Source organism: Sapajus apella, unplaced genomic scaffold (genome assembly GCF_009761245.1).
Source record: "Sapajus apella isolate SASKATOON/1434 unplaced genomic scaffold, GSC_monkey_1.0 scaffold12, whole genome shotgun sequence".
Classification (NCBI taxonomy): domain Eukaryota; kingdom Metazoa; phylum Chordata; class Mammalia; order Primates; family Cebidae; genus Sapajus; species Sapajus apella.
Window position 1 is genome coordinate 14491207 of NW_022436952.1, and position 26718 is coordinate 14517924.

Consider the following 26718-nt stretch of genomic DNA (forward strand, 5'->3'; position numbering starts at 1 on the left):
TTCTTACAGAGAAAGGAAGAGGCTGGTGGCAGTGGCTCATACCTGTAATCCCAGCATTTTGGGAGGCCAAGGTGGGTAGATCACCTGAGGTCAGGAGTTCGAGACCAGCCTGGCCAACATAGTGAAATGCTGTTTCTACTAAAAATACAAACATTAGTCGGACACAGTGGTGCACACTTGTAGTCCCAGCTACTCAGGAAGCTGAGGCTGGAGAATTGCTTGAACCTGGAAGGCGGAGGTTGCAGTGAGCCAAGATCATGCCACTGCACTCCAGCCTGGGTGACAGAATAAGACTCCATCTCAGAAAAACAAAAAAAAAGAGTGAAAGGAAGAGACCACTAAAATTAAATTTAATATCCATGTTTATTAGGGCAGAAAAGAAGAAGAAAAAAATAGATGACAAAACAACTCAGCAACCCCAAGTGGTATGCTTCACTACTCTGAACAAGGCTTCCCCAAATTCTTTAGGGCAGGCAGCCTGCCCCAACTCCTGGTCTGGGGGTTCCAGCTCCATCAGCCCCAGGTAAGATTCTGGTTCTTCCCACTCTTACAAACTGATGGGAAGACCTTTGGAAAGTGTCTATGTTTTCAGCTATTGGTTTTAGTGATTTATGCAGGTTAGCAAAATGAAGCAGTATATATATTTGCTATTTCCAAGACAACCTTTGACATGCCCACAGTTCACAAGGTCTGAAGACATCCATTTCCACAATTTAAAAAAAAATGAAAGAAGCAGCCTTGTCTTGTTTCAACATTATCCGGGTTGTTGCCTATTAAAATGCTTGCTGAAAAAGAACAAGAAAAAAACATTAGAATGATAATAATGATGGTGGTGATGATGGTGGTGGCAGTGATGGTAATGATGGTGATGGTGGTGGTAATAGTGATGATAGTGATGATGGTGGTGGTGGTGATACTGATGACGGTTATGATGCTGGTGGTGGTGATGACAGTGATGATAGTGGTGGTGGTAGTGGTGATGGTGATGATGATTATGATGATGGTGGTGGTGATGTTGATGGCGATGATTATGATGACGGTGGTGGTAATGGTGATGATATGGTGATGGTGATGATGGTGGTGATGGTGATGTGGTGGTGATGGTGGTGATGGTGATGGTGGTAGTGATGGTGGTAGTGATAGTGATGATGGTGGTGATGGTGGTGGTGGTGATGATAGTAATGGTGAAGTGGTAGTGATGGTGTTGGTGGTGATGGTGGTGGTGATGGTGGTGGTGATGGTGATGGTCGTGGTGGTAGTGATGGTGGTAGTGATGGTGATGACAGTGGTGGTGATTGTTATGATGGTGATGAAGAGCCAGAAGTGGGGGGAAGGAGGAGACTAGGAAGAGGATGAGTAGACCAAGGAAGAACACCATCCAGCTATCATTTTCTGAGCACTTCCTATGTGTGCCAGGGCAACACTAACTACTTTCCAGGCATTGACTTTTTTAATCCTAGAAGCATAAGGAAGGACCCATTACTATCCTCATTTTACAGATGATTGTGACATCTTTTTCTAAGGTTCAGTTAGGCATTTTTTTTCTAAGGTTATTCAGCCAGTGACTGGAGGACTCATTATCTGAAAGCTGCTGTCTGACTCCCAATTCCAAGTTGACACATTTCTCCAGCCACTGCTTCCTTGTCTTTATGTAAGTGGGAGCTGCCTGGAGTAAGGCCTCTGTGGTACCCCATGTTTGCAGGAGCTAGGCACCCAGCCTCAGTCACACCTTGGAGGACACTACTGTGGGCTGAATGGAGAAGTCTCTCCGTTAACCTCAACTGCACAACAGTAATAAGTGCTTTTATTTTTGGAGTCACTTACTATGCACCAGGCTCCCTAGACATCATTATTATACCAACTTGCAGAGGCAGAAACAAAGACTCAGAGAAGTTAGGCAACTTGCCCAAGGCCACAGAGCTGGAACTCAGAAAGTCAAACTCAGCTCTGGCCAGTTCCAGAGCCTGAGCATCTAATTGCTCCACAGTCCTGTTTTCTGGAAGAAGCCAAGCAAGGGCTTGGCTTGCTTGACAAAGGCCCTTGGTGCAGGGGAGGCCAGCAGCCTGGGAGTTGGAAGCCAGGCCCAGGCACACCAGAACCCTGACCTAGAATGAGCTGCAGAAGCCGGAAGAATTAGAAGAGGGATGTCAGCCCACTCCTACCCCTCAAAAACAGAACTTCTATTCCACTGCCAGCAGATGATTATCTGTGAAAGCACCCTCAGAGTGAGCCCATGCCTACATATACACAGGACTGAGCCATATAAGGCATGCATATTTACAGTGGTCAGAAGCCTGACATACCAACCACTGCTTAGCATGAGCTAGTGCTTAATCATGCTCAGTTAGCTCCTCTTTAAAATGGGGTTAAAGTGCATGCCCTGCAATGATGCCAGGGTGTTAAGAGGATCACATGAGGCCATTTATGTTATATTATAAAGAGTGATTAATAAGAGTGTCCCTGTGTCCATTCACCATAGCACAAAATAAACAACAACAAAGGTATAAGATTTCTCCTAACCACAAAATTAAACTATCTGATTATAACTTGTCCTGTTTGGTCCATAAAACTTACAGCGGAGAAACAAAATTCACTGGGCTTACCTTCTGAAGGAATTTTGCTACCTTAACTAACAGGATTTGGAAAAGCAGGAAGACGATAAGGACAGACAGGAAGAAGCAAACAGCCTCATCTAGGAACAGAGGAGCAGAGCCAGTGGCATGCAGGGTGTTGGGGGAACGCTGGGCAGTCCCTTGCTGGTGGGCTGAAAACGAAAGTTATGGGGAAGGGAAAGACAAAGTGTGGGTTTGGCAGATTGCCAGCCCTGAAGGCTGCAGGAAGGCAGTGGGGGACAGGAGCGAGACCTGGGAAAGAAGTTGTTGATCTTGATGACAGTAGTGATGATTGTGGTAAATGTCACAAGTTGACTCCACACGTGCTGAGCCCACCTGAAGAGACCCAAGCCTCAACAAAATACACCTCTCCAGATTTGGGTTCAGAGAGGGCTTTTCTAGGTGGCAAATAGGATCACATCCCTCCCCATTTGGGATCACTTGGTGACTCAATACAGGTTGGGATCCTCTGTGTGTCCCCCAGCTCCCCTCTATGTCTCTTGGCTCCCCTCTACTTCTCCTGCCTCAATCTTGCCACCCCCACTCCAGACCCATAACCAGCTAACCAGCTGGTCCCCCTGAGGCATGGTCCAGAAAGTCTCCCAGCCCATGCCATGCTATCCCCCACTACCCCTCAGACAGAAGGCCTGGGAGAAGGGGACATACCGAGGCTGGTCCCAAGCCCCTTACACAGGATGAACCCTGTTCCTGTCACAATGGGGTTTGCAGTGAGGGTTCAGCCAGTGCTCCAGGAACTGCTCCTCAGCGCGGTGCTCCAGGGCGAGCAGGTGATGCATGTACTCCTGTCAAAACAAACCACACTGAAGAAGGCTTCATCCACAGTGACAGCCGAGGGGTCAGCGTGCATGGTGTGGCTCTGGCTCCCTAGACAGAAATTGACAGCCACACCCATGCCTCTATGTAGGGAAGACCAATCAGACTGATTCACCCAGTGGGCAAAATAAAGAAGTCTGACAATACTAAGTGCTCAGCAGGTGGGTCTCCATGGAAACATGGAACAACCACTTCAGAAAACAACTAATTACCTGCAATCTAGAAATTTCACTCCTACTTTATACCCTAGAGCAGTGGACCTCAAACTTCATCAGGTATCAGAGTCACCTGGAGGGCTTATTACAACACAGATTGCTGGGCCTACCCCACAGTTTCTGACTCAGTCGGTCTTGGGTGGGACTTGAGAAGTTGCATTTCTAACTAGTTGCTAGATAATAGTTACACTGCTAGTTGCTCTGAGAACAAGAGAAACTCTTATATCAGGAGAGGTGTATAGAAATATTTATAGCAGCAATAAATTTGTCAGAGCAAAACACTGGAAGCATGCCAAATAGCCACTGACAGGAGAATGGATCAATATATTATGAAAGGGTCATGCCATGGAATATTATACAGCAGAGAACATGAATTAATTATACTGTAGCTGCATACTATAACATAGGTGGGTCTTAGAAACAGCCTATTGAGGCCAGGCACGGTGGCTCACGCCTGTAATCCCAGCACTTTGGGAGGCCAAGGCAGGCGGATAGCCTGGGGTCAAGCGTTCAGACCAGCCTGACCAACATGGAGAAACCCCATCTCTACTAAAAATACAAAAATTAGCTGGGCATGGTGGCACATGCCTGTAATCCCAGCTACTCTGGAGGCTGAGACAGGAGAATTGCTTGAACCTGGGAGGTAGAGGGAGTGGTGAGCCAAGATTACGCCATTGCACTCCAGTCTGGGCAACAAGAGCGAAACTCCATCTCAACAAAAAAAAGAAAAGAAAGGAAAAGAAAGAAACAGTATGTTGAGTGAAAAGTTCAAGAAACTACATTTACAGTATGACACTATTTTTATGAAGTTCAAATATGCATAACTAAATCCTCTAATATATTACTTAAGGCTATATGCATTTGTGATTAAAATCATCTTTTTTAAAAGACAAGGGATAAGCAGAAGAAAGCTAGGGTTGCTATGCTAATATCAAACAAAAAGACTTTAAAACATAAAGATGTTACTAAAATTAGAGAGGCATTTTGTAAAAACAGTCTGGCAGTCCCTGACAATATTAAACATAGAGTTACCATTTGTACTCCTGGCTAGCAACTGTACTTGCAGGTATATACCCAAGAGAAATAAAGATGGATGTCCACATAAAAACTTGTACACAAGTGTTCACAGCAGCATCATTTATCACAGCCAAAAGCCAGAAGCAACCCAAACATCCACCAATAAATGAATGGATAAATAAAATGTGCTACTTCTATAGAATAGAATGTTATTATTTGACAATTAAAATGAAGCACTGGTCCATGCTACAGCATGGATGAACCTTGAGAACATTGTGCTAAGTGACAGAAGCCAGTCACAAAAGACCACACAGTGTATGATTCTGTTCATATGAAAGGTGGCCGGCCCTACACATTGATGTGTCCACAATAGAAAGCAGCTCCTGGCCCTGACCAGTGCTGCCCCTCACTGTGGCCAGCATCTCTACCTACTCAGGAACCCACTCCAGAACATGAACTGTCATTGCCTCCCTCACCCTCAAATTCAAAGACTGAGGGTCGGGACGTTGAGTCTATCTCCTGAATAGTTCTCAGATGCCCTCCCTTGTCTCTGCCACTTTCCTATGTCAGGTCTTCACCACTGCCCACCAAAGCTGCTGCAGACTCCTCACCCCTCTGTCTGTCCCACCCCTCTGTGTTGCATTCCTCCCACCCATACCTCCTCCCTCCCCTATCCATGCTCCACCCTGACAGAATGACCTAGAAGGGTCAAAGGGCCCACCAGGGCCATCTTCTTCTTTGGAGCCTTCACCAGTGCTGTCTGCTTGCAAGGAGGCAGGAGGCAGCACCTGCCTGTACCCATAGGTTTTGTCTATGGCTCTGGATAATGTACTTGCAAGCCAGCAGATGAGTGCAACTTTGGGTAGGATTCCCACCTTCGCCCATTCCTCACAACAGCAGGCGTGGCCCTGCCCTCACACCTTGGTCCACAATGGTCAATGACAGCCTTTGTTAATCTCTGTGCTTCTCAAGAACACAATTTCTCCCTGAAATGGTTGCCTGAAGAGACTTTAATGAAGGGATCATTCACAGCCATGTGAGTTGGGTTAAGGGAACTATCCAAGAATATTCTAGCACCCAGGGACTAGCAATAGAGGGAAGCCATGACCATGCCTAAGTTTGCAGGGCCAAGGGTGGAGGGTCCTCAGAGGAGTCATTAGGCCTGGGGCCAGCAGGGTGGGGCTGCTGTGGTCTTGGGGGCACAGCACAGCCTTTGCAAGGCAAGGAGGGAACAGGGAACAAACAGCCCACCCTCTCCCTCCTCCTCAATCTCCTGCAGGGCCCAATCAGAAACCAGCCAGCCAGAGAACCAGGGGATGAGGTCTATAGTCAGTCTCCTTGAGCACAGAGTGGGGCACAGCAGGATGGAGGATGGACTGGGGTCAGGGCAGAGAAAACTCACGTCCATACCAGGATGATGAGGAGTGGCCGGAGTGCTACCACCAGAGAAGGGAGCAGACAGCGCAAATAACCGAGGGCCATGATAGGGCCTCTCTGCAACCTGCAGCTCATCAGCCTCTGAACACACCCATCCTTTGCAAGAAGTTTTTGTCTTTTCATCTCCTGTCTCTCTCAGTGTGCTCATGCTCTGCCCTTTATCTATGGGAATGTCGCTTCCAGCCTATAGGGCTGGCCTTCTCCTCCCAGTGTGCCTGGGTCTTCCACAAAGCCAGTGCAGGCTGTGAATTTTCTTATATGGGTTACTGATGGCATTATGTCCTATAAGTGATGCACAAAACAGAAAAATGACAAATCAACAGGGCATTTCTTATATAAAAGAATGAAATGTGGTTTCTCGTATCTTAGTCAGTTATAAGGCCTCTTCCTTCCCTCCCCATCTTCTGGTGCAATCTCTGGCCTACAGGCACTGCCTATCATACTGAAGGTGGTTCACGATATCTCTGTTCATGGCACCACATCGCTAGTTAAGCAAGAAGCTTCAGCACGCTCCCTCTTCCTTGCCCTCCCACCATCCAAGCAGGCTAACTCCTGTGGATGCTTCTGAATCCCTTCTACCCAGCCCCATTGCCTCTGCCCAACTCAGGCCCCAGCCCAGGCCCCAGCCCACAACTTCTGCAGGCTCTTACTACCCCTTGTCTTACCTTCTTCCCCTCATGGAGTTTTTTATTGTTGTGTTTTGTTTTCTTAATAGGCTTTATTTTTTAGAGCGGTTTTAGGTCCACAGCAAAATTGAGCAGAAATATAAAGTTTCCATATATCCCCTGTCTTCATACGGGCACAGCCTCCCCCACTGCCAACATCCCCCACCACCAGCATGGGATAGTTGTTACAGGTGACGAACCTGCGTTGACACATCATCATCACCAGTCCATAGTTGACATTAGGGTTCCCTCTCGGTATTACACAAAAGCGTGACAGTTGGGCATGGTAGCTCACATCTGTAATCCCAGCACTTTGGGAGGCTGAGGTGGGCAGATCGCTCAAGCTCTGGAGTTTGAAACCAGTCTGGGCAACATGGTGAAACCCTGTCTCTACCAAAAATACAAAAAAAAAAAAAAAATTAGCCAGGTATGGTGGTGCATGCCTACAGTCCCAGCTACTCAGGAGGCTGAGGTGGGAGGATCTCTTGAGCCCAAGAGATAGAGGTTGTAGTGAGCTGAGATTGCACCATGGCACTCCAGACTGGGCGACAGTGCAAGACTCTGCCTCAAAAAAAATAAAAATAAAAGCATGGCACCAACATCTGCTTCTGATGAGGGCCTCAGGAAGTTTCCACTCATGGCAGAAGGTGAAGGGGAGCCAATATATGCAGATCACATGACGAGGCAGGAGGCAAGAAAGAAAGGAGGCGTCAGGCTCTTTGCAACAATCCGTTCTTATTTGAACTAAGAGCGAAAACTCCCTCATTACCACCATTCATGAGGGATCCACCTCCATAACTCAAATACCTCCCACAAGGCTCCACCTCCAACACTGGGGATAAAACTTCCACAGAGACTTGGTGGGGCCAAACCACATACAAATCCTAGCACTACCATTGCCATAGCACATGGAACAATTACACTGCCCTACAAATCCTCTTTGCTCTGCCTGTTCATCTACCAAACCCCTGGCAACCACTGATCTTTATACTGTCTCTAGAGTTTTGCCTTTCCCAGAATGTCATGTAGCTGGAATCACAGAATATGTAATCGAATTTTCAGATTGGCTGCTTTTCTTTAGTAATACGTGTAAGTTTAACACCTTGTCTTTCCATGGCTTGATAGCTCATTTTGTTTTAGAGTTGAATAATACTCCGTTGCCTGGATGTACCATCGTTCATTTATTCATTCACCAGGACATCTTGGTTGCTTCCAAGTTGGAGCAATCATGAATAAAACTGCTATAAACATGTGTGTGCAGGTTCTGTGTGGACGTTAAGTTTTCAGCTCCTTTGGGTAAATACCAGGGAGTGTGATTATTGAATCATATGTTAAGAGTAGGTCTGGTTTTGTGAGAAACTGCCCAACTGTCTTCCAAAGTAGCTGCACTATTGCATTTCCACCAGCATGAAGGAGAGTTCTGTCACTTCACATCCTCACCAGCATTTGGTGTTATCCCTGTTCTGGATTCTGGCCATTCTAGTAGGTGTGTAGTGGCATCTCATGGCCGTTTTAAGTTGCATTTCCCTATTGATATATGACGTTTCACATGCTTACTTGCCATCTGTATATCTTCTTCAGTAGATGTCTATTCAAGTCTTTTGTCAGAATGGGTTTTTAAAATTTATAAAACAAAAATAGCTTTACTGGTTTTTATTTTCACACAGTGATACATATTGCTCTCAAAGTTATGTGAAAAAACAAAGTTATAAAGAAGAGACTGGCCAGGTGCGGTGGCTCAAGCCTGTAATCCCAGCACTTTGGAAGGCCGAGGCGGGTGGATCACGAGGTCAAGAGATCGAGACCATCCTGGTCAACGTGGTGAAACCCCGTCTCTACTAAAAATACAAAAAATTAGCTGGGCATGGTGGCACGTGCCTATAATCCCAGCTACTCAGGAGGCTGAGGCAGGAGAATTGCCTGAACCCAGGAGGGGGAGGTTGCGGTGAGCCGAGATCGCGCCATTGCACTCCAGCCTGGGTAAAAAAAACGAAACTACCTCTAAAAAAAAAAAAAAAAAGAAGAAGAGACTGAAAAATCCCTCTTGGTTTTTCTGTATCCTGTTCCAAAGTGATATATTTTTTTTAATTTACCCATGTTGCTTCCTCACTTAAAATGCCTGCATGGGCCGGGCGCGGTGGCTCACGCCTGTAATCCCAGCACTTTGGGAGGCCGAGGTGGGCAGATCACAAGGTCAAGAGATCGAGACCATCCTGGTCAACATGGTGAAACACCGTCTCTACTAAAAATACAAAAAATTAGCTGGGCATGGTGGTGCGTGCCTGTAATCCCAGCTACTCAGGGGCTGAGGCAGGAGAATTGCCTGAACCCAGGAGGTGGAGGTTGCAGTGAGCCGAGATCGCGCCATTGCACTCCAGCCTGGGTAACGTGAGTGAAACTCCGACTCAAAAAAAAAAAAAAAAAAAAAAAAAATGCCTGCATGGCTCCCACTGGGCTCAGGAGAAAGTTCTGATTCCTTAACATGGCTACGGGCTTTCTATGACCCAGCTATACCCATCTCCTGAGCTTCTTCTCTCACCATCAATACACATGAGCTTTGTTCTCTATCTTTCCCTGAATGGGCCATGCTTACTGTTTCTAAGGCTTCCAAAACACCTGTTGTTCGCTCTGCCTAGAACACCTCTGTACCTTCTCATTTTCCCGTCTCACTCTTACCTGACTTTTCAGGCCTCAGCTTAGATGTTACTTTCTCTAGGAAGCTGTCTCAGATTCCCTGTGACCCCGCTTCTCTAGATCCCCAAAGCTCCATAGACTTCTCCCAGCATAGCCCTCCCTGGTCATTCTGTGTGGCAGTGAGCTCTCCCTGAGAGTGGGAACTTTATTAGCCTGCCACTTTACTGTTTAGTGAAGGTGACAGGTGGTTTGGCTCACATATTGGTATCAAAATTTGATGTTCCAGCTGGGTGTGATGGTACACACCTGTAGTCCTTGCTACTCAGGAGGCTAAGGCAAGAGGATTATTTGAGCCCAGGAGTTTGAGGCTTTAGTGAGCCGTGATCGTGCCACTGCACTCCAGCCCAGGCAACAGAGAGAGGCTTAAACAAAACTCAAAAACAAAAAACTTGGTGTTCTTTTATGTTCCCTCCAAAAGAGAATGGATAGAGATGGGAATGATGTTTAACTTGGATGGTGTGTGTTGTTGATATTGCCCTGAAGGAAATTTTGGTGCTGTAATTAATAGGATGTGAACCATTGCAAAGTATGCATAGAACAGGTCCATACCATACAAACAGATTTAGGTGACCCAAAACAGCAGAAGCAGCATTTCACCTTAGGAAAGAGTAGACATACTCAGTCATATTTGTGATGTAATTAAATTGTTTTGGGTATGTATCAATATCATAAAAACTCTAAATAATGGAAACCTTCCTATGGCATTAAGAAGGCTTTAACAAATGGTCCACTTTAGAACTGTAAGTTTTTAAGTTTCTAGAACATCATCTAGGAACTCTGCATCCTCCATCAAATGTAGTCATTTAAAAAGAAAAAAAAGAATGTTCAAAGGAAGGAATTATGAAGTGTCCAACTTTTCTGATTTTTTTTCTTTCCCCCAGGACGCATGCAGTTCGGATTTGTTTTGGTTATGGTTGTTGTTTTCATTTAACTCATCAAAATACACTCAGTGTTTTGGCAGAGAGTCTCTGGGTCAGCTGGGGTGGAGGGCAGATGGTGAGAGGGCTCCTTGTGGGATCCAACAATGATTCCCTGGCTGCTTTCTGAACATGTTTGTGGATTTGGGGCTAGTTCCTTCCCTATCCAGGGAGTCTTTGGCCAGAAGAATAGTAATTGGGAGGAACAGGAAGGCTGTGTGCAGTCTTGTAAATAAGGAACAACAAGTCCCTAGCACATAACTTTACTTGTTCAACTATTCTGAGGAAGAAGCGCACTGAAGGAACCCCTGCTGCCTGCTTCTTGCCGGCCTGTTTGCCAGACAGGGAGGAGTAGAGGCTAAGAGGTCTGAGTCTCCTTCACACCCGGACCCTGTCATTATCGCTTTACTTCTCCAGCCAATTTGTTCATCTGCAAGATGGGGATTGCACTAGTACTTGCTTGCTTAAGTTACTTACCTTGCTTCCTTGGGTTAGATATTAAATGCAATGATGCGAATAAAGTTTTGTACCAAATAAGTAGCCTGTATTTGTCCCTCCAAATCCATTCTCTCACCCTTTTCATCTGGCCGTGGGACCCAGATGAATTGTCACCATAGACTCCCTTGGTCTGTGGCTTCTGGTTGAGTTTCACCAGTGGGAAGTACCAGAAGGGATTAGAGGGTAGGAGGAGGGAGAGGCCACAGTATTCAATCCTAGTTCCTCCCCTAGGAGTCACAGCCACACCAGGCATGAATACAATCACAAAAGAAATCATTTAAGCTTGAATGTCATTTTTTAAAGAATTTCCACAGTTCACCCCAGCAATTGGCTGTATCCCTCTCCTGAAAGCCACAGCTCCTAGGAAGCTGTCTTCCCCAGCCCCAGGAACCATCTGCCTCCCTTACCCCTTCATGTCTAGAAGTTGTTAACCCTGATCCTGTACCATTTCTTGTTGGTTTACCTTAATCCTGCCCATACCTTTGTAAAAAATCCCTTTATTAAACTCTCTTCAAGTACCCAGTCTCCTGCTGGTACCCCACTGCCACAGGGGCTTGGCACACCATTTCTGGCATATAGTAGGAATGCAATAAATGCTAGTTGTTAATTTTTACTGTTAGATAAGAAAGACCTGAGTACACATCAAGGTTGTGGAGGAGAGCATCTTTCCCAGGAACTGGTACACAGGAAACTTTCCGTAAACACTTGTCAAAGAAAAGACTAGAGCATCATTCTTCAAAGGGTAGTCTGTGTTCCCCTCAGGGGCCCATGAGGTCAAAACTGTTTTTAGAATAATACTCAGACATTATTTGTCTTCTTGCTGTATTGGCATTTTCACTGATGTGCCAAGGCAGCAGTAGGTAAAACGACTGGTGCTTTAGCAGGAAACCAGGCAGCGGTACCGAATTCTATTAGCGGTCATCGTATCCTTCTGCACCACACACTCAGGGCTACAAAAATAAAAATACAACATTCTTAAAATGCCAGTTTCCCTGAAGAATGCCCTGGTGAAACAGTAAAGAGTGGCCCAAAAGGGCGTATGCAGGCAGCACTTTTGCCTCATGACAAAGTGCAATGGTTTTCACAAGGAAAAGTATGTGTGCAATTGCTGGTGCTGAACTAGCTGTGTTTTATGTGCATGTTGGGCAGACATCTTGAAAATGAACAAAGTTAGCCTGTCACCTCAAGGAAAACAATTGACAGTATGTATTAAATCAAGCTTCCCAGAGGAAACTGGATTTTGGAAAACTTGCATCTGCTACAGGAGGCTGGCAGCTTCCCAATACTTAAAGACTTTTATGATGAGATCATTGGTGATATTAATGAATGTCACTACTGATACACAGCGCCTTTTATAATTATATGCTCATTTGCATCCTTACTCATTTAATCCCTGTCCCTCTCAGCCAAATATCCAACCAGTTGTTTTTTTTTTTATGGTAGTGACCAAAGTATATCTGGTCTATGACTTAGTGCTTGGCACACAGTAGGACCACAGTAAAGCTCACTGGAAAAATGTATAAAGGAGCGAATGAATAAATGATGTAACTATTCTTTCCCCATAACCTTACTAAATCCTCCTTGGAAATTTTCTTGACATCTGTGTTGATCTGCTCATTATAACAGCCTAGGCCAAATGTACATTAAAAGCATCAAAAAGTAATGTATATTTCACACTCCTAAATTCCAACTGAAATCATCATTGGAGAAAAACAACCAAAACAGACACACACCGAGAACAAGAAAGAAACCAGCACTGGTTTCCATGACATTTCACTATTTATTTAAAATGTTAGGAAAATGAATATGCCACAAAGGCCCAAAAAGCAATCATTAGTCAAAGATGAAAAGGCAAATAGCAAATCTGCTGAAAACCACAAATTCAACAATCGCATTGGCTGAGTTAGAAATGACCCAATATTCATGATAATCTCAAATGTTCCTGGACCAAGGAAGAAGGGGTATATGGAAAATAAGCTTTAATTTCTTCTGATTCCTTTCTCCAAGGTGGCGGGTGGGGGGTTAAAGCAAAACAAAAACCAATATCTAAGTTCCATCTCAAATGCCAACTGTAATGATCTAAGTAAATTATTTCTCAGTAATTAGAGCAGAAATTGAAAGTAGTCCTTTACTATGGCACTGGAGTGGTGTGATAATGAGCTTAAATACCCACCAGAACTTGACCTATGCTCAGAATCATAAAGTGGACTGTTTTTCTATCAAGGCAGGATCCTTTTCCAAGAAGGCAAAATCCTTCCTGTGACATTTTTGCAGAATTAAATACTCATCAGCTTTTGGAAAAATTATTTTGCTCATTAGTATGAGCAAGGTAGTCCCTCAGGTAGAACGGTGGCTCAGAGCTTAACTACAAGGGAACACTGAAGGCTCAGTCCTAAAGGAAGGCAGATCAGTGCTGTGGGCAATTTACACCTCAGTCACTCTAAACTGGCCTTTGAGGTAATGGGGAACAAAAGGGTAATGGAGTTACCACATACGTTAGTCAAGCAGCTAAACATGAAAGTATATTTTACAAAGACTACTCACAATAAAGCTAATATTATTTACACTTGCCCAATAAGAACATTCCTTAAAGGATCATGGGCCAAAATGGAACGCTTCCTAGGAAAGCGTATTCCCAGGTTTCACAAGCGCTTACAAATATAATCACGAAAGAAATAATTTAAGCTTGAATGTCATCTTTTTTAAAGAATTTCCACGGTTCACCCAAGCAATTGACAAACAATCTCTTCTCTAAAATTTGAGTAGATTAAGAGAAATTTAATGAGTTTAAGTGAGAAGATAGAAAAGATTTCTTTGGAATAACCTCTATGTTCTACAGCAGAGCTGTATCCCACAAAATTTCTACCCTGGGGAGAAGCAAAGGAGGGAATGGAAAAAGTAACAATCATTTAGTTAATGCCAATACCGAACTGTGCTTGGTGGTGGGGACCCAGAAGTAAAACAAATAGTCCATCTCCTCAAGTAATTTAGAACAGTCGAGTAGAGGGACATAAAAGAGTCAAAAATAGCAACCTTGTGCTGCAAGCACTACGCTAGGGGGATGTTCTGATTCACTGGGGGGAGGTGTCAGGAACGACATCATTTAAGGTGAGTTTCTGTGGATGAATAAGAGTTAACCAGGTAAACAAGAGAAGATACGACTACAAAAGTAGGTGCCATGGGAGGAGAACTTGCAACACACCATCATCCCACATTCATTGCTTCTACTCATGGAGTTCCAGTGCCAATGAAGGGCACTAAGTTGCCTATACAGAGCCCTACACATCATTTTTTATCCCCACTCCTCCCTCCCTGCAGCCACTCCTCCTGCCCCAGCAACAGCCCACTGGTCTCCAATTCAAGGTACCATAATCATGTTCCCATCATATCTTTACCTTAAAACCTCTACTAGAATACTCTCTCAGTGGCATTGAATATTAAACGTGACATGAATTGTTAAAAGTCTTTTGGAAAGCAATTCAATAATATACACTAAAAGCTTTAAAAATATTCTGATTCTTATACCTAGTAATTCATTTTCTGGGAATATACCCATAGAAAGTAACTTAAAATATTAAACGTACTTTATGCACAAAAATGTTCAAAGTATTGTTTACAACAGAAAAATATTAGAAATGATCCAACTATCTCACAAAAGAGGATAATTCAGTAACATTATGGTTACAAATAGCTTATAATAATATGAGGAAATTTGTATGTTAACATTAAGAAAAAAATGGGATAGAAAATTGTAGATACATTTTTTAATATACATGAAGACTAAAAAGAAATACATTTTTTAAATGCCTGTCTTTGGGGAGGAGTAGGACTACAGCTGATTTTCTTTTCTTCTTCTGACTCTTTCTTGGGTTCCAATTTTGCAATAGTACACGTGAACGTTTTAATTTTTTTTTTTTTTGAGACGGAGTTTTGTTCTTGTTACCCAGGCTAGAGTGCAATGGCAGGATCTCTGCTTACCGCAACCTCCGTCTCCTGGGTTCAGGCAATTCTCTTGCCTCAGCCTCCTGAGTAGCTGGGATTACAGGCACGTGCCACCATGCCCAGCTAATTTTTTTTTTTTTTTTTGTATTTTTAGTAGAGACGGGGTTTCACCATGTTGACCAGGAGGGTCTCGATCTCTTGACCTCGTGATCCACCCGCCTCGGCCTCCCAAAGTGCTGGGATTACAGGCTTGAGCCACCGCGCCCGGCGTTTTAAATATTTTTAAGTCAGGGGCGGTGGCTCACGCCTGTAATCCCAACACATTGGGAGGCAGAGACAGGTGGATAACCTGAAGTCAGGGTTTAGACCACAGTCCTGAAAATCAACATTCATCACTGAGGAAACCTTCAAGGGAACCGCAGAATATTTTTCCACCTTCTTCCCTCTAAACACAAACCTAGCCCTTCATTTAGCACAGCCTGACCAACATGGAGAAGCCTCTCTCTACTTAAAATACAAAATTAGCTGGGCATGGTGGCGTATGCCTGTAATTCTAGCTACTCAGGAGGCTGAGGCAGGAGAATCGCTTGAACCCAGGAGGCAGAGGTTGTGGTGAGCCAAGATTGTGCCATTGTACTCCAGCCTGGGCAACAAGAGTGAAACTCTGTCTCAAAAAATATATATATTCTTTTAATTATACAAGTAATTACTCTTGTATACAATTCAAACATCAAACACTACCTTTAATCCTAGTCTCCTAAATGAGATGATACAGTTAAAAGTCAACTGATTACCTCTCCAAACCTTCTTCTAGAAATTTACATGCATATCAATGTACCTATGTAATACTGTATATAGTATTTTGGGCATGAATACTAGGAAGGCAGAGTTTTACTCTGTCACCCAGGTTGGAGTGCAGCAATCATAGGTCACTTCAGCCTTGAACTCCTGGGCTCAATTGATCCTCCCACCTCAGCCTCTCCTGCAGAGCTGGAACTGCAGGTGCATGCCACTACACCTGGCCAGGACTGTGAATTTTATTCGGAGTAAGACAAGAAGTCATTGGCAGGTTTTGAGCAGAGGAGGGTCGGGATCTTGTTTACACTTTAAGAAATGACTCTGACTGCTCCGTTGAGAGCAAGAGAGGAAACAGGGAGACCATTACGAGATTATTGCTTAATCTACTCTACCGATGATTGTGGTGGAGGTGGTGGTGGAGGGTGAGAAGTAGGCAGGTTCTCAATTTGGAGGAGATCCCCTTAGCCCAATGTGGTAGGCTAAGGCAGGAGCTGTTAGGAGGGTAAAACAGGGAATTTTGTTTGGGGCCGTTAGATCTGAGATGCCTGTTAAGTATTCCAATACAAACAGTGGAGTGGAGTGGACAGTCATGTAAATGACCGGGGAGAGGTCAGGCTGGAGACAGAAGTGTGCAGCATCAGCAGAGAGGTGAGATTTGAAGCCACATGCAGGGCAAAGCCCTGGGACCCTCTGACATTTAAACAACTGTCAGAGGCCAAGAATCCAGTAAAGGAAACCTGGCAGCAGAAGCCACCAGTGGAATGAGAAGCCTAAGCGAGGTGTGCTGGGAAAGTAGAAACCAAGTGAGCAGAGTGCCCAGGAGGAAGGAAGAGAGATCAATTGTGTCAAAACTAATGGCTGGGCATGGTGGCTCACACCTGTAATCCCAGCACTTTGGGAGGCCAAGGCCGGCGGATCACGAGGTCAAGAGATTGAGACCATCCTGGCCAACATGGTGAAACCTTGTCTCTACTAAAAATACAAAAATTGGCCAAGCATGGTGGTGGTCACCTGTAATCCCAGCTACTTAGGAGGCTGAGGCAGGATAATTGCTTGAACCCGGGAGGCGGAGGTTGCAATGATCTGAGATTGTGCCACTGCACTCCAGCCTAGGCAACAGAGTGAGACTTTGTCTCAACAAAAACAAACAAAAAAACTAACATGCACTGGTTCCCAGTCCCAGGACACCAGGAGCAGAGATGACCACCTTTGCAGTTCTCCAGGACAGCACTTCTTGACTTGAATGTAAAAAGGGATCACCTGAGGGTTGGGGAAGCACAGATTTGCCTTCAGGAAGTGTGGAGAGGTGCCTGGGTCTGCATGTCTGATAGGATCCCAGGTGAGGCCCATGCAGCCCACCTGGGGATCATATTTTGAATAGCAAGGGTTTAGACCACAGTCCTGAAAATCAACATTCATCACTGAGGAAACCTTCAAGGGAACCGCAGAATATTTTTCCACCTTCTTCCCTCTAAACACAAACCTAGCCCTTCATTTAGCACAGCCTGATCGTCATTAATTTCTCCCCAAGCAGATGTCTTTTTCTCCGTCAGGATCTTGAGCCTTCATTATACCCATGAGCTCTCTACCATGACTGGGCCACTTTGTCTAAAGTAGAAAGTCAAGAGGATCACTTGAGCCCAGGAGGTGGAGACTGCATTGAGCCATGATCACTCCACTGCACTCCAGCCTGGGCAGCACAGTGAGACCCTGTCTCAAAAACAAATAAATAAAAAGTAGAAAGTCAATTCATCTGAAACCTACATGCCGCCAGAAGGGATGTCTCCAAGCAAATTAGTTCCAGCCCTCAGAGGGTGCTCACCCCAGTCCTATGAAGTCTAAAACCCTACTCTCCAAAATCTCTGAAAATGTGGGGTCAAGTTTATTCTGAATTAGTCTCATAACCAATTTCTCTACCCCTGCAACTTCCACATTGTAGCAATTCCCTTGCTCTCCTGTCAGCCTCCATCACCCCATACAACACACCCCTGCCATCCACCATTCCCTCAAGGAACTACTAACACCAAGTTTCTGTGTGTGGCGGACTTGTCCTAAGGTTTAGGGGTAGCAGAGGGTAATGACAGCACAGAGCAGAATGCAACTTTAAACTCAATATCGAGAGTTACCATAAAACAAATGTATCAGCTATTCTTGCTGCTAGGAATTTCAGTGGTTTGTCCTCCTTGGGTTCTACCTTCCCACCTTCCTCTCCAAACGCTGCCTCCATATGCTACCTCCTTACACTGCTCCGTACACTCAAAATCCCTCCTTCTCTCTTACCCAGAGCCATCTGTCTCCCTCTGATCTCCCTCTCCAATCCCTCTGGGCCTTGCCTTCCTCCATCTAGGGGCCCCGCAAGGCGTCGGAGCTCCTCTGGGTTGAATACTGGCCTCCCCAATGTACAGAGTCACCCAGCAATCTTCTCAAAAGCACTTTGTCCTGCCCACCACCAAGTCAGAAAAGAACAGCTTGTTGCAGTGAATCAGCAGGATCTATGTGAAACAGTCTAGCCCCTTGTGTGCACGGACACAGGTTGTCTCAACCTGTCTCCAAAAAGCCTACAATTCCACAGAAGCCAACCTCTGCCAATATTTAAGCCAAGTGCTAAGTTTATAAACATGGCTCAGTAGATCTTCATGGGGAGAGACCTCTACAAACCTTCATACTTGTTTTCATTCTGAATTCTTAATACCTCCCCTAAAGCAGCATTTGTTTACCCTCATCAATGGCCTCTTCCCTTTCTGAAAGTGTTTTCTTTTGCACAGTCCCTTAGCAGGGAGAAGCAAAATAAAATAACCCGAGCAGTCATCTCTCGGTAATTTAGAGTGTGGAGGGGTGTGTGTGCGGGCGTGTGGCCCGGTTTTCAAGGGCACATGCATTCTCCAACAATCACTAACTCTACTCATCTGCCCAAGTCCACCTGTTTGTCTCCTGGGTACCATGGCAAGAAGGTACAATAGCGGGCCCAAAAAGTCACTTCCTATTTCCCACCTATGACAGCATCCAAAGGCAAGCATTTAAGAGGCTGTGTCCTGAACCTCTAAAGGGCCCCTGGAAACCAGATCTAATCAGATTATTCCCCTGCTTGAAACCCCTGCACAGCTCCCTACTGTGTACAGAAACCCAGCTCTGCTGTGGCATCCAAGGACCTTCCAACCAACCTCACAACAACCTGCCGATGCTATCTGCCATCATTCCACATAGCCCAGGTCCTCAAGTCAGGGTCAAAGCAGAAGAGGGGGCTGGAACCCAGACCTTCTGAAAAAAATACTTAGTAAGGCCTTTTCAAAACACACACACTCTCACACATATACCCTCACACACGCACACCCCACATACACCCCCTCACACACACACACCCCACATACACACCCTCACACACCCCTCACACCCTCACACACCCCACATACCTGCATGTACATCCTCACCCACAGACCCCTCACACACACCCCTCAAACATACCCTCACAAACACACACCCTCACATACAGACCCCCCACACACACACACAACCTCACACACCCCTCACACACAGACCACTCACACCCTCACACACAGACCCTCACACACACCCTGCATACACACCCTCACACACACACCCCACACACAGACCCCCTCACACACCCACACACGCTCACAATTCCCTTACACATACACCTCTCCACACCTTCACACACAAACCCCTCATGCACAAACCCCTCACATACCCTCATACACCCCTCACACTCCTTACACACACCCTCACACACACTCCCTCACCTCACACTTCTTGCACACACCCCTCACATACATACGTCCTTACACACATGCATCCCTCACCCACACCCCCATACACCCTCAAACACACCTTCACATACTCCTCACACACATACCCCTCATACAATTCTCACATTTGAATACACACACCCTCACACACACACACACATCCTTCACACACACACACACACACACACACACACACACACACAAAATATTGGCAGCCAAATTCACAGTATGGTGCATCCATCCCACCCTATTCCTGCACAAAGGGACATCTGCCCGCAGCTGTTCTTGGCCTACACTCAGAAACAGGGAGAGTGAGGAGGTCTTGACAAAAGGCAAAGAGTCAGAAGGGCTGGCTCCCAGGAGGCAAAGGCCTTGGCCCCTGAACTCCCTCATTCCCAGGCTGTGAAGATGTGGCCCATAGGCAGCTCTCATGCTAGCCTCTGAGCTCCTCTGGCCAGGGGTCCAGCCTCATCGGCTCGTCACCATCCAAGGACAAACCTGAGGCCACTGCCTCTTATGCTCCAGCTGGGAGTACAGGGCCAGGATCATTTTGGCAGTCACAGTTAAATGCAGTAAATTACCTCTTTTTACATGCCAGTGACTGGCATTAATAATTTTGCTTTCAGTAAATCCGTAAAAGAAAAAGTCAACAAGGAGACCCAAGAGGCGTGAATGGGTCAAATAGTCAGTCGAGGATGTGGAGTTCTCCCGGCAGCTGGGTCGGCATGATGAGGAAGCCTGTGGTTTCTAGGGACACCCCTCCAGGGGCTTCAAAATAAATTGCCTGACTCCGCCCAGGTTGGTATCCTGCTGCCTCTGGATCTTCTGCCACATTGCAGACTGGCACCAGGAACCTGTGTCAGCCCCAAGGTTCTATCCAGAGACCTACAATATGAGAGCTGGAATGTCTAGGCCAGATTCCAGCCAAACTCTGCATTTTACAAATGAAAAAACTAGGCTTCCAGAAGAGGAAATGACTTACCCAAAGTCCACAACTAGTTAGCGGCAGACTATGGACTGGAATTGCACTGGGTGGAATATTCCTCCCACCTCATCCCTGCCTCCTGCACTGCATGACAACTCCTAGTCATCCTTCAAGACACAGCTGGACGGGCACCTCCTCTGGAAAGCCTGGAAGCCTCCTCCTTCCTTCCAGTTAGAGCTCAAGACTCTCTCCTTCCACAGCCACAGTCTGTTGTACCAGACAACCTCGAGACTGAGCCCAAACCAGGCTGGAGCACTCTGGCTCCACCTCCACACAATGGACACATCGAATGAAGGAGGAACGTCTGGCTTATCTTTCATCCTCAGTGCCTGGTGCTTAGTAGGGCACAGTCAGTGTAACATTTAATTAAGTACACATCTCGATCAGCACCCACCACTTGACCCTCTCACTCTCTCTGTCTAAACAACTAAGATACTTACTCTCCATACCACTCAGTTCAACATTTAACAGCTTTCTAAATGCTTTTGTGTTCCTCACTAGCCCACAGGAGCTGGTACGCATGTGGCTGATTTCTCAGATGGCCTCGCCCAGTGGTCCTCAGCCTCAGCTGCAGGTTGGTATCACTGGGGCTTTAGCTCCATCACCCATATCTGGGTCCCACCCCAGGCCACCCCTCTGGGAGTGGGACCCAAGCACCAGAATTTAAATTCCCCAGGTGGTTCCAGAATGTAACCAAAGTTAAGAAACACATTCCTCGAAAAATATGATAGCAGACACTATTTGTTGATTCAGCCAATTCTGCGTATGTTCAAGTGATTGCAATTATGGAGAGAGACAGAGAGAGACACACACAGCATGACAGGGAGTAAACAAGAAAAAGCTGACTTGACAGTGTGGAAACCGGGTTCCTCTTCTTTGGCACTAGTAAAATTTTGGGCCAGATAATTGGGGGCTGTGGAGGCTGACCTGAGCCCTGGGTAGGATGTTTAGCAGCATCCCTGGCCTCTACCCACGGGGGGCCAAAGGCAACACCCCACATAGGTGTAGCAACCGAAAATGCCTTCAGATATTGTCCAACGTCCCTGGGGATGAGGAGGCATACTCACCCCTGGAGGAGAACTACTGGTGTAGACTAGCCACCCAATAATCGACTGCATGTTTGTTTCACATTTCAACTGTAAAACATACAACCACTTTTCCAAACTGGACTGAGTGCCTGAGGATTCTGGATCATGGATCAAGTGTCTCAGGGAGGGATATGGAGGACGGGATGGTGGCTCAGCAATAGGTTCTGAGGCAAGAAGGAGTTACAGGGAAACTAATCAGGTAGGTTCGAGCCAGTTAAGAGGAGCAGGTGGTGGTCAAGCCTATAAAAGATGAGCAAAACAAACCAGAAAAAGCCAGATATTCAGTAAAATTGCAAAGTTGGAAGCAAGCAGAGGGCTGTCAAGGATTAAGGGAGGTGATGACCACAAGTGGGAAAAGGCAAACAGAGGAGCTTTCAGAAGCTTCTGAGCAGGGGAAGGACCACACAAAGCAGGGTTTTAGGGCCAGAGTCTAGCCTGGCATGTAGGCTGGCATATGGACATGGTGCAGGAAGGGTGGGGGGCAGAGAGCTGGGCTGCAACAGTTCAAACCCACCTGTTCACCCGCACCTACAGTGCCTCAGTCAGGACAAAGCCTGTTATTCCACAGTCAGAGTTCAAAGAGGCAGGCACAGATGCTGTCACAGAAAATGTCAGGGGCAGATATAGGAGTCATCAGAGCTGCCTCTCGAGCACCTTGAGAAGGAGCTGCTGTTTGGGGAACCCTTTGACCAGCTCCCCCAGGCCCTGCAGCGTCCCTGAGGAAGAGCTGCAGAATGGCTGCTCCAGACATCATGCCAAAAGTACAGGGGGGCAGCCAGAGCCCCTCTCCAAGATCCCTCCCGGCAGGCATCCTCCTCCCCATCACAGCTATACATGCGCTGCCCCTCCTTCACCCGCCACCTTCTCCTAAGCCTCCCCTCTTGCCCTGCCACCCCCACTCTCTTGGCTTCTTAATATCTCTGCATTCCTTGTTAGCCCCTTCAGGGTTCCTCTTCCCCTGCTCACCTCCAAGTGTTGGTGACGGCCTCTTCTCTTCTAACTGTCTCAAACTCTCTAACACCCAGATCTGTACTCCCCCACCTGAAAAATCCTTCAGTTGTTCTCTACTGGACACAAGGTAAGATCCAAGGTATTCAAACCTGTCTCAATCTTGCCCTGCCCACCTCCCAGTCCCCTCCAACCTGGCACTTAAATATTCTGAGCTACCTCTTATTCTACAGAAAAAAAAAAAAAAAATTAAAAGCCACATCTATCCTTAACCGCCTGAAGTCATTTGTTCTTAAATCATACTGCATAGCAGCCATTTGCTTACTTCTGTCTCCACCACAGATTCTAAGCAGAAATCTACAGCCCCAGCACCTAGGGGGTTCCTGGTACTTAACACTCAGAGAAGTACTTACCATTTGCTGAGCACTTTCTAAGTGCTTTCCTAAGAAGTACTTTGTTTTATCATCATAAAATAGTTATTTTACATTATTATTTATAATAATATTATAGTAATATCAGCAATAGTATGTATTATTCCCATTTTATAGATGAGAGTACTGAACTGCAGAAATGTGAGGGAACGTCCCTAAGGTTACCCAGTTAGGAAACAGGGAGATTCAAACCCAGTCTGACCCCAGAGTCAGCACTCTTCGTCACTGTGCAATATCGTATCTTGGTAAGAGCTTTTCAAATGAAATAATCAAATTATCCATGTGATTTTGCAGTGAATGAAGGCACATGCTACTGCAGCTCCTTCTGGGCCTCAACATGGAGATGCAGGGAAGAGTGGATAAGCATCGCACCCAGATGAAGGGGCCAGAATGGGAGACCAGCAAGACAGAAGTTCTAACTTTGCCGCATCACTGCTACTTCCCTTCACTGGGTGGGGGTAAAATGCCACCAAAGTCAATATCATTTTAGCAACAGGAGGGACCAAGCCAGGCCTAAACTGGGTCCATGGCCAGCGTGGCGGTATCTGGTAACATCCACTCAGAGAGGGAGCCTGGGTCAGAAAGACTAGGCAGGTGGATACCATGACCCTACGGGGCAGAAGTAAGGCCAGAGACCACAATCAGAGGGATGAGATTGGAGCCCTCTCAGGCAGCTGGGGCAGACATTCTGCCTGCCTGGACAGACCATCATTTACCAAGGATGCTGGTCCAGCCTGCCCCAGGGCCCAAGGGAAGAGGTAAGAGATGGGGTTAGCATTGGCTAAAGGGAACAAGCTCCCGGCAGGCAGGACAGGAGTGACACTCAGCAGCCCTCTCCAGATTCTGGAACTCCCACCATCAGCCTCATTATTCCTATTTTAAATTACCCTGTTCACAACAGGTGAGTCGGGCTGGCACCTCCAGAGGAGAAAATGCATAGGTAAAAGATTGAGATTGCATGTATCTTTACCTGAAACTCTAACTGAACCCCCAACTAGCAGCCCATGCTGGAACCAACACCTAGCTTCATAATGAATGGCATTCACATGATCACATTTTCTTTTTTTTTTTTTTTTTTTTTTTTTTTTTTATGGGACGGAGTTTTACTCTTTTTACCCAGGCTGGAGTGCAACGGCGCGATCTCGGCTCACCGCAACCTCCGCCTCCTGGGTTCAGGCAATTCTCCTGCCTCAGCCTCCCGAGCAGCTGGGACTACAGGCACGCGCCACCATGCCCAGCTAATTTTTTGTATTTTTAGTAGAGACGGGGTTTCACCATGTTGACCAGGATGGTCTCGATCTCTTGACCTCGTGATCCACCCGCCTCGGCCTCCCAAAGTGCTGGGATTACAGGCTTGAGCCACCGCGCCCGGCCCCCACATTTTCTTTAAAACTGCCAGAGCCAAGCACTCACCCGCATTGGCTCGTCAGGGAATCCGGGTTTGCGTGGTCTATCCTGTCGCCGAGATCTTAGCAGCTGTTTGGCCTGCTTCTCCGTCAAAATCGGGGAGGTCTCTGGAAAATTCAGGAAGGTGCCTTAAGGACACTTAAGCTCAGCAGTTCATGAGCTATTTCCACAGTCCACGGCAAAAGATTTGCAAGTTCAGTTTTGGTTAAAACATGAAAGTTCTCTCCCAGGGACCTGTCCCAAAGGATGCAGCATTCCAGAGGGCTCAGAAAGGACTTTTGAATTGTTTCTAAAATGATTAACTCAGAGCAAAAGCTGCACAACCTAAACATATTTACTGATTGCAATGGTCCATCTATTTAAAAGTGGGTATTAATTTAATGGATATGTTTTTTTCAAATATATTTTGTTCAGTTCTCTGGTCTGTGTCTCTTAGGTTTGTTTTCATAGAAGTCTTTTTTTTTTTTTCAATCCTCAATACACTAAATCACATTTAAAGTTGTTACTGGAAGATGCCCAGTGATCATAAGATTATGTTAAACCTGATCATCACAGTCCCTCAAAGGAAATGGCATAAAATTACATTGCTTTGATAATTACTTGTAAATTTTGAAAGATATTGTCATAACAAAAATATATCAAATTTTGGTGATCTCATATAAACTCTAAAATAAGCTAACAGAAGCTGAAGATTTATCAGCATTTTTGAGAATTAGTGCTCAAATACATTTAAAGATTTTTTTAAGAAAATATAGCATATCTTTAATGATAACAATTCTGGAAGCCTGCTCTTAACGGGAAAAAAAGGAAAAGCATTATAGCTATATATTATACACTATATATTATTTAAAATTTTAAAAATTAAATATCAAATAGACTATTATTTATCATGTCAGCATAGAAATAGGCTGTTTTTGGAGTCAATGCCCACCTGAGAAGACAGTTAGTAAGGTAAGAGCCAGGACGAGCACGGGCAACGTCTTCATCCTGCTTTGGTTCCTCTCTGCTTCTTGCTAAGTGAATCCTCCCAGACTGAGTCAGCCTACTTGAAGGAAGCCACCCCAGGCCCTACGCTTGTTTATGCTTTGACTAACAGGACTTACAGTATGATGCTGAATGTATCTGACTCTGAGCGTTTTAGTAATTACCACTGAAATATTTTCCTCCAAATTCCTGTCAATTTTTATCCGGAGGAAGGAAATCATTCCTCTGTAATATGACTTTCAGAGCTTGGATCTGAAAACACAACATGTGATACTCACTTCATTTAAACAGACAGATAATATGCACCAGACAGAAGTTTGCATTTCTCTGGAGCTTCTGTTTATGCTCCTGTTTCACTGAGAATTCATGATCTATTACATGTTTGTGTCTTTTATGACATTTTCCAAAGCCCATTCGCCAGTCTAATTTGATCTTCCCAATAATCTCAGAGGTAGGCAGGGAAATTAACAAGGGGCATGATGAGTGGGAAAAAATAATTTTCAGCTGACTTTGGAGACAGAAAAACTGAGTTCAAATCCTCACTTCAACTGTTTCTAGCAACGTAACCTTAGGTAACTGGTAGACCCTTTCTGAAATTCAGTTTCCTCCTCTGTCAAAAGGAGGTAAGGAGGTAAGAGCAACTATCTTGCGGGGTATGATAAAGGATGAGGAGAACGCGACGACCTTCGTGGCAGCTAGTACTACTCATAATCTATTTCCATTTTACAAATAAGGAAAGTGAGATTCAGAGATGTGAAATCAAGATCAAATTCACACATTACGTCTGCCAAGATAAAGCCTAAGTCTTCCGTCTTCAAACCTAGAACATGTGCTCTTCCCGGTAAGCCCCATAACCTCAGGGACAACTCCTCATCTTTTACAGGGCCTCATTAAACATACTGTCATAAGACTGGAACCAGCCGTGTTCCTAACTCGAGAGTATTTTTATTAAGACAATAAAAGGTTAAGAAATCAAAGTCATTTTAAATTCAAATCATCTATAAATATCACATGAAGAAAGTTTTTTCTTCTGGTTTGGTTTGGTTTTGAGATAGGGGTCTCGCTCTGTCACCCAGTCTGGAGTGCAGAGGCTCACTGCAGCCTCTAACTCCCAACCTCAAGCAATCCTCCCACCTCAGCCTCCCGAGTAGCTGGGATGTAGTCACTACAGGCATGTAGTCACGACACTCACGTAACTTTTTTATTTTTTTATTTTGTAGAGACAGGATCTCACTAGGTTGACCAGATTGGTTTCGAACTCCTGGGCTCTAGTGATCCTCCTGCCTCAGCCTCCCAATGAGCTGGGATTATAGGCATAAGACACTACACTCAGCCTAAGAAATTATTAAATATGTGATTAAAATATGTCTGGAAGGCATGTGACATGTATTTGGATAAAATTCTCTATTCAGAGAAATGATCTGATGTTTCTGTGGCCAGTTTGCCAGCTCAAAAGAAAACAATCCCTATGTGTATCTCTCC

General features: G+C 45.4%; 1 protein-coding gene across 1 annotated transcript; it reads right to left on the minus strand.

Annotated features, from left to right (window-relative positions):
* Positions 1-344: 344 nt before the first annotated feature.
* On the minus strand, positions 345-26275 carry CUNH17orf67 (chromosome unknown C17orf67 homolog). The gene is made up of 4 exons (XM_032280104.1): positions 25184-26275; positions 24259-24359; positions 3279-3415; positions 345-785 (listed from the first exon to the last, which is right to left on the minus strand). The coding sequence occupies exons 1-3, from the start codon at positions 25236-25238 to the stop codon at positions 3299-3301; spliced, it is 273 nt and encodes a 90-aa protein (XP_032135995.1). The 5' UTR covers positions 25239-26275; the 3' UTR covers positions 345-785; positions 3279-3298.
* Between the last annotated feature and the right edge of the window lie 443 nt (positions 26276-26718).

Coding starts and splice junctions, on each gene's coding strand:
- CUNH17orf67 (XM_032280104.1), bottom strand. CDS start 25,238: ATGAAGACGTTGCCCGTGCTCGTCCTGGCTCTTACCTTACTAACTGTC. Junction 24,360..25,183: donor CTTACTAACTGTCTTCTCAG/GTGGGCATTGAC, acceptor TGAATTTTCCAG/AGACCTCCCCGATTTTGACG. Junction 3,416..24,258: donor TCCCTGACGAGCCAATGCGG/GTGAGTGCTTGG, acceptor TTGTTTTGACAG/GAGTACATGCATCACCTGCT.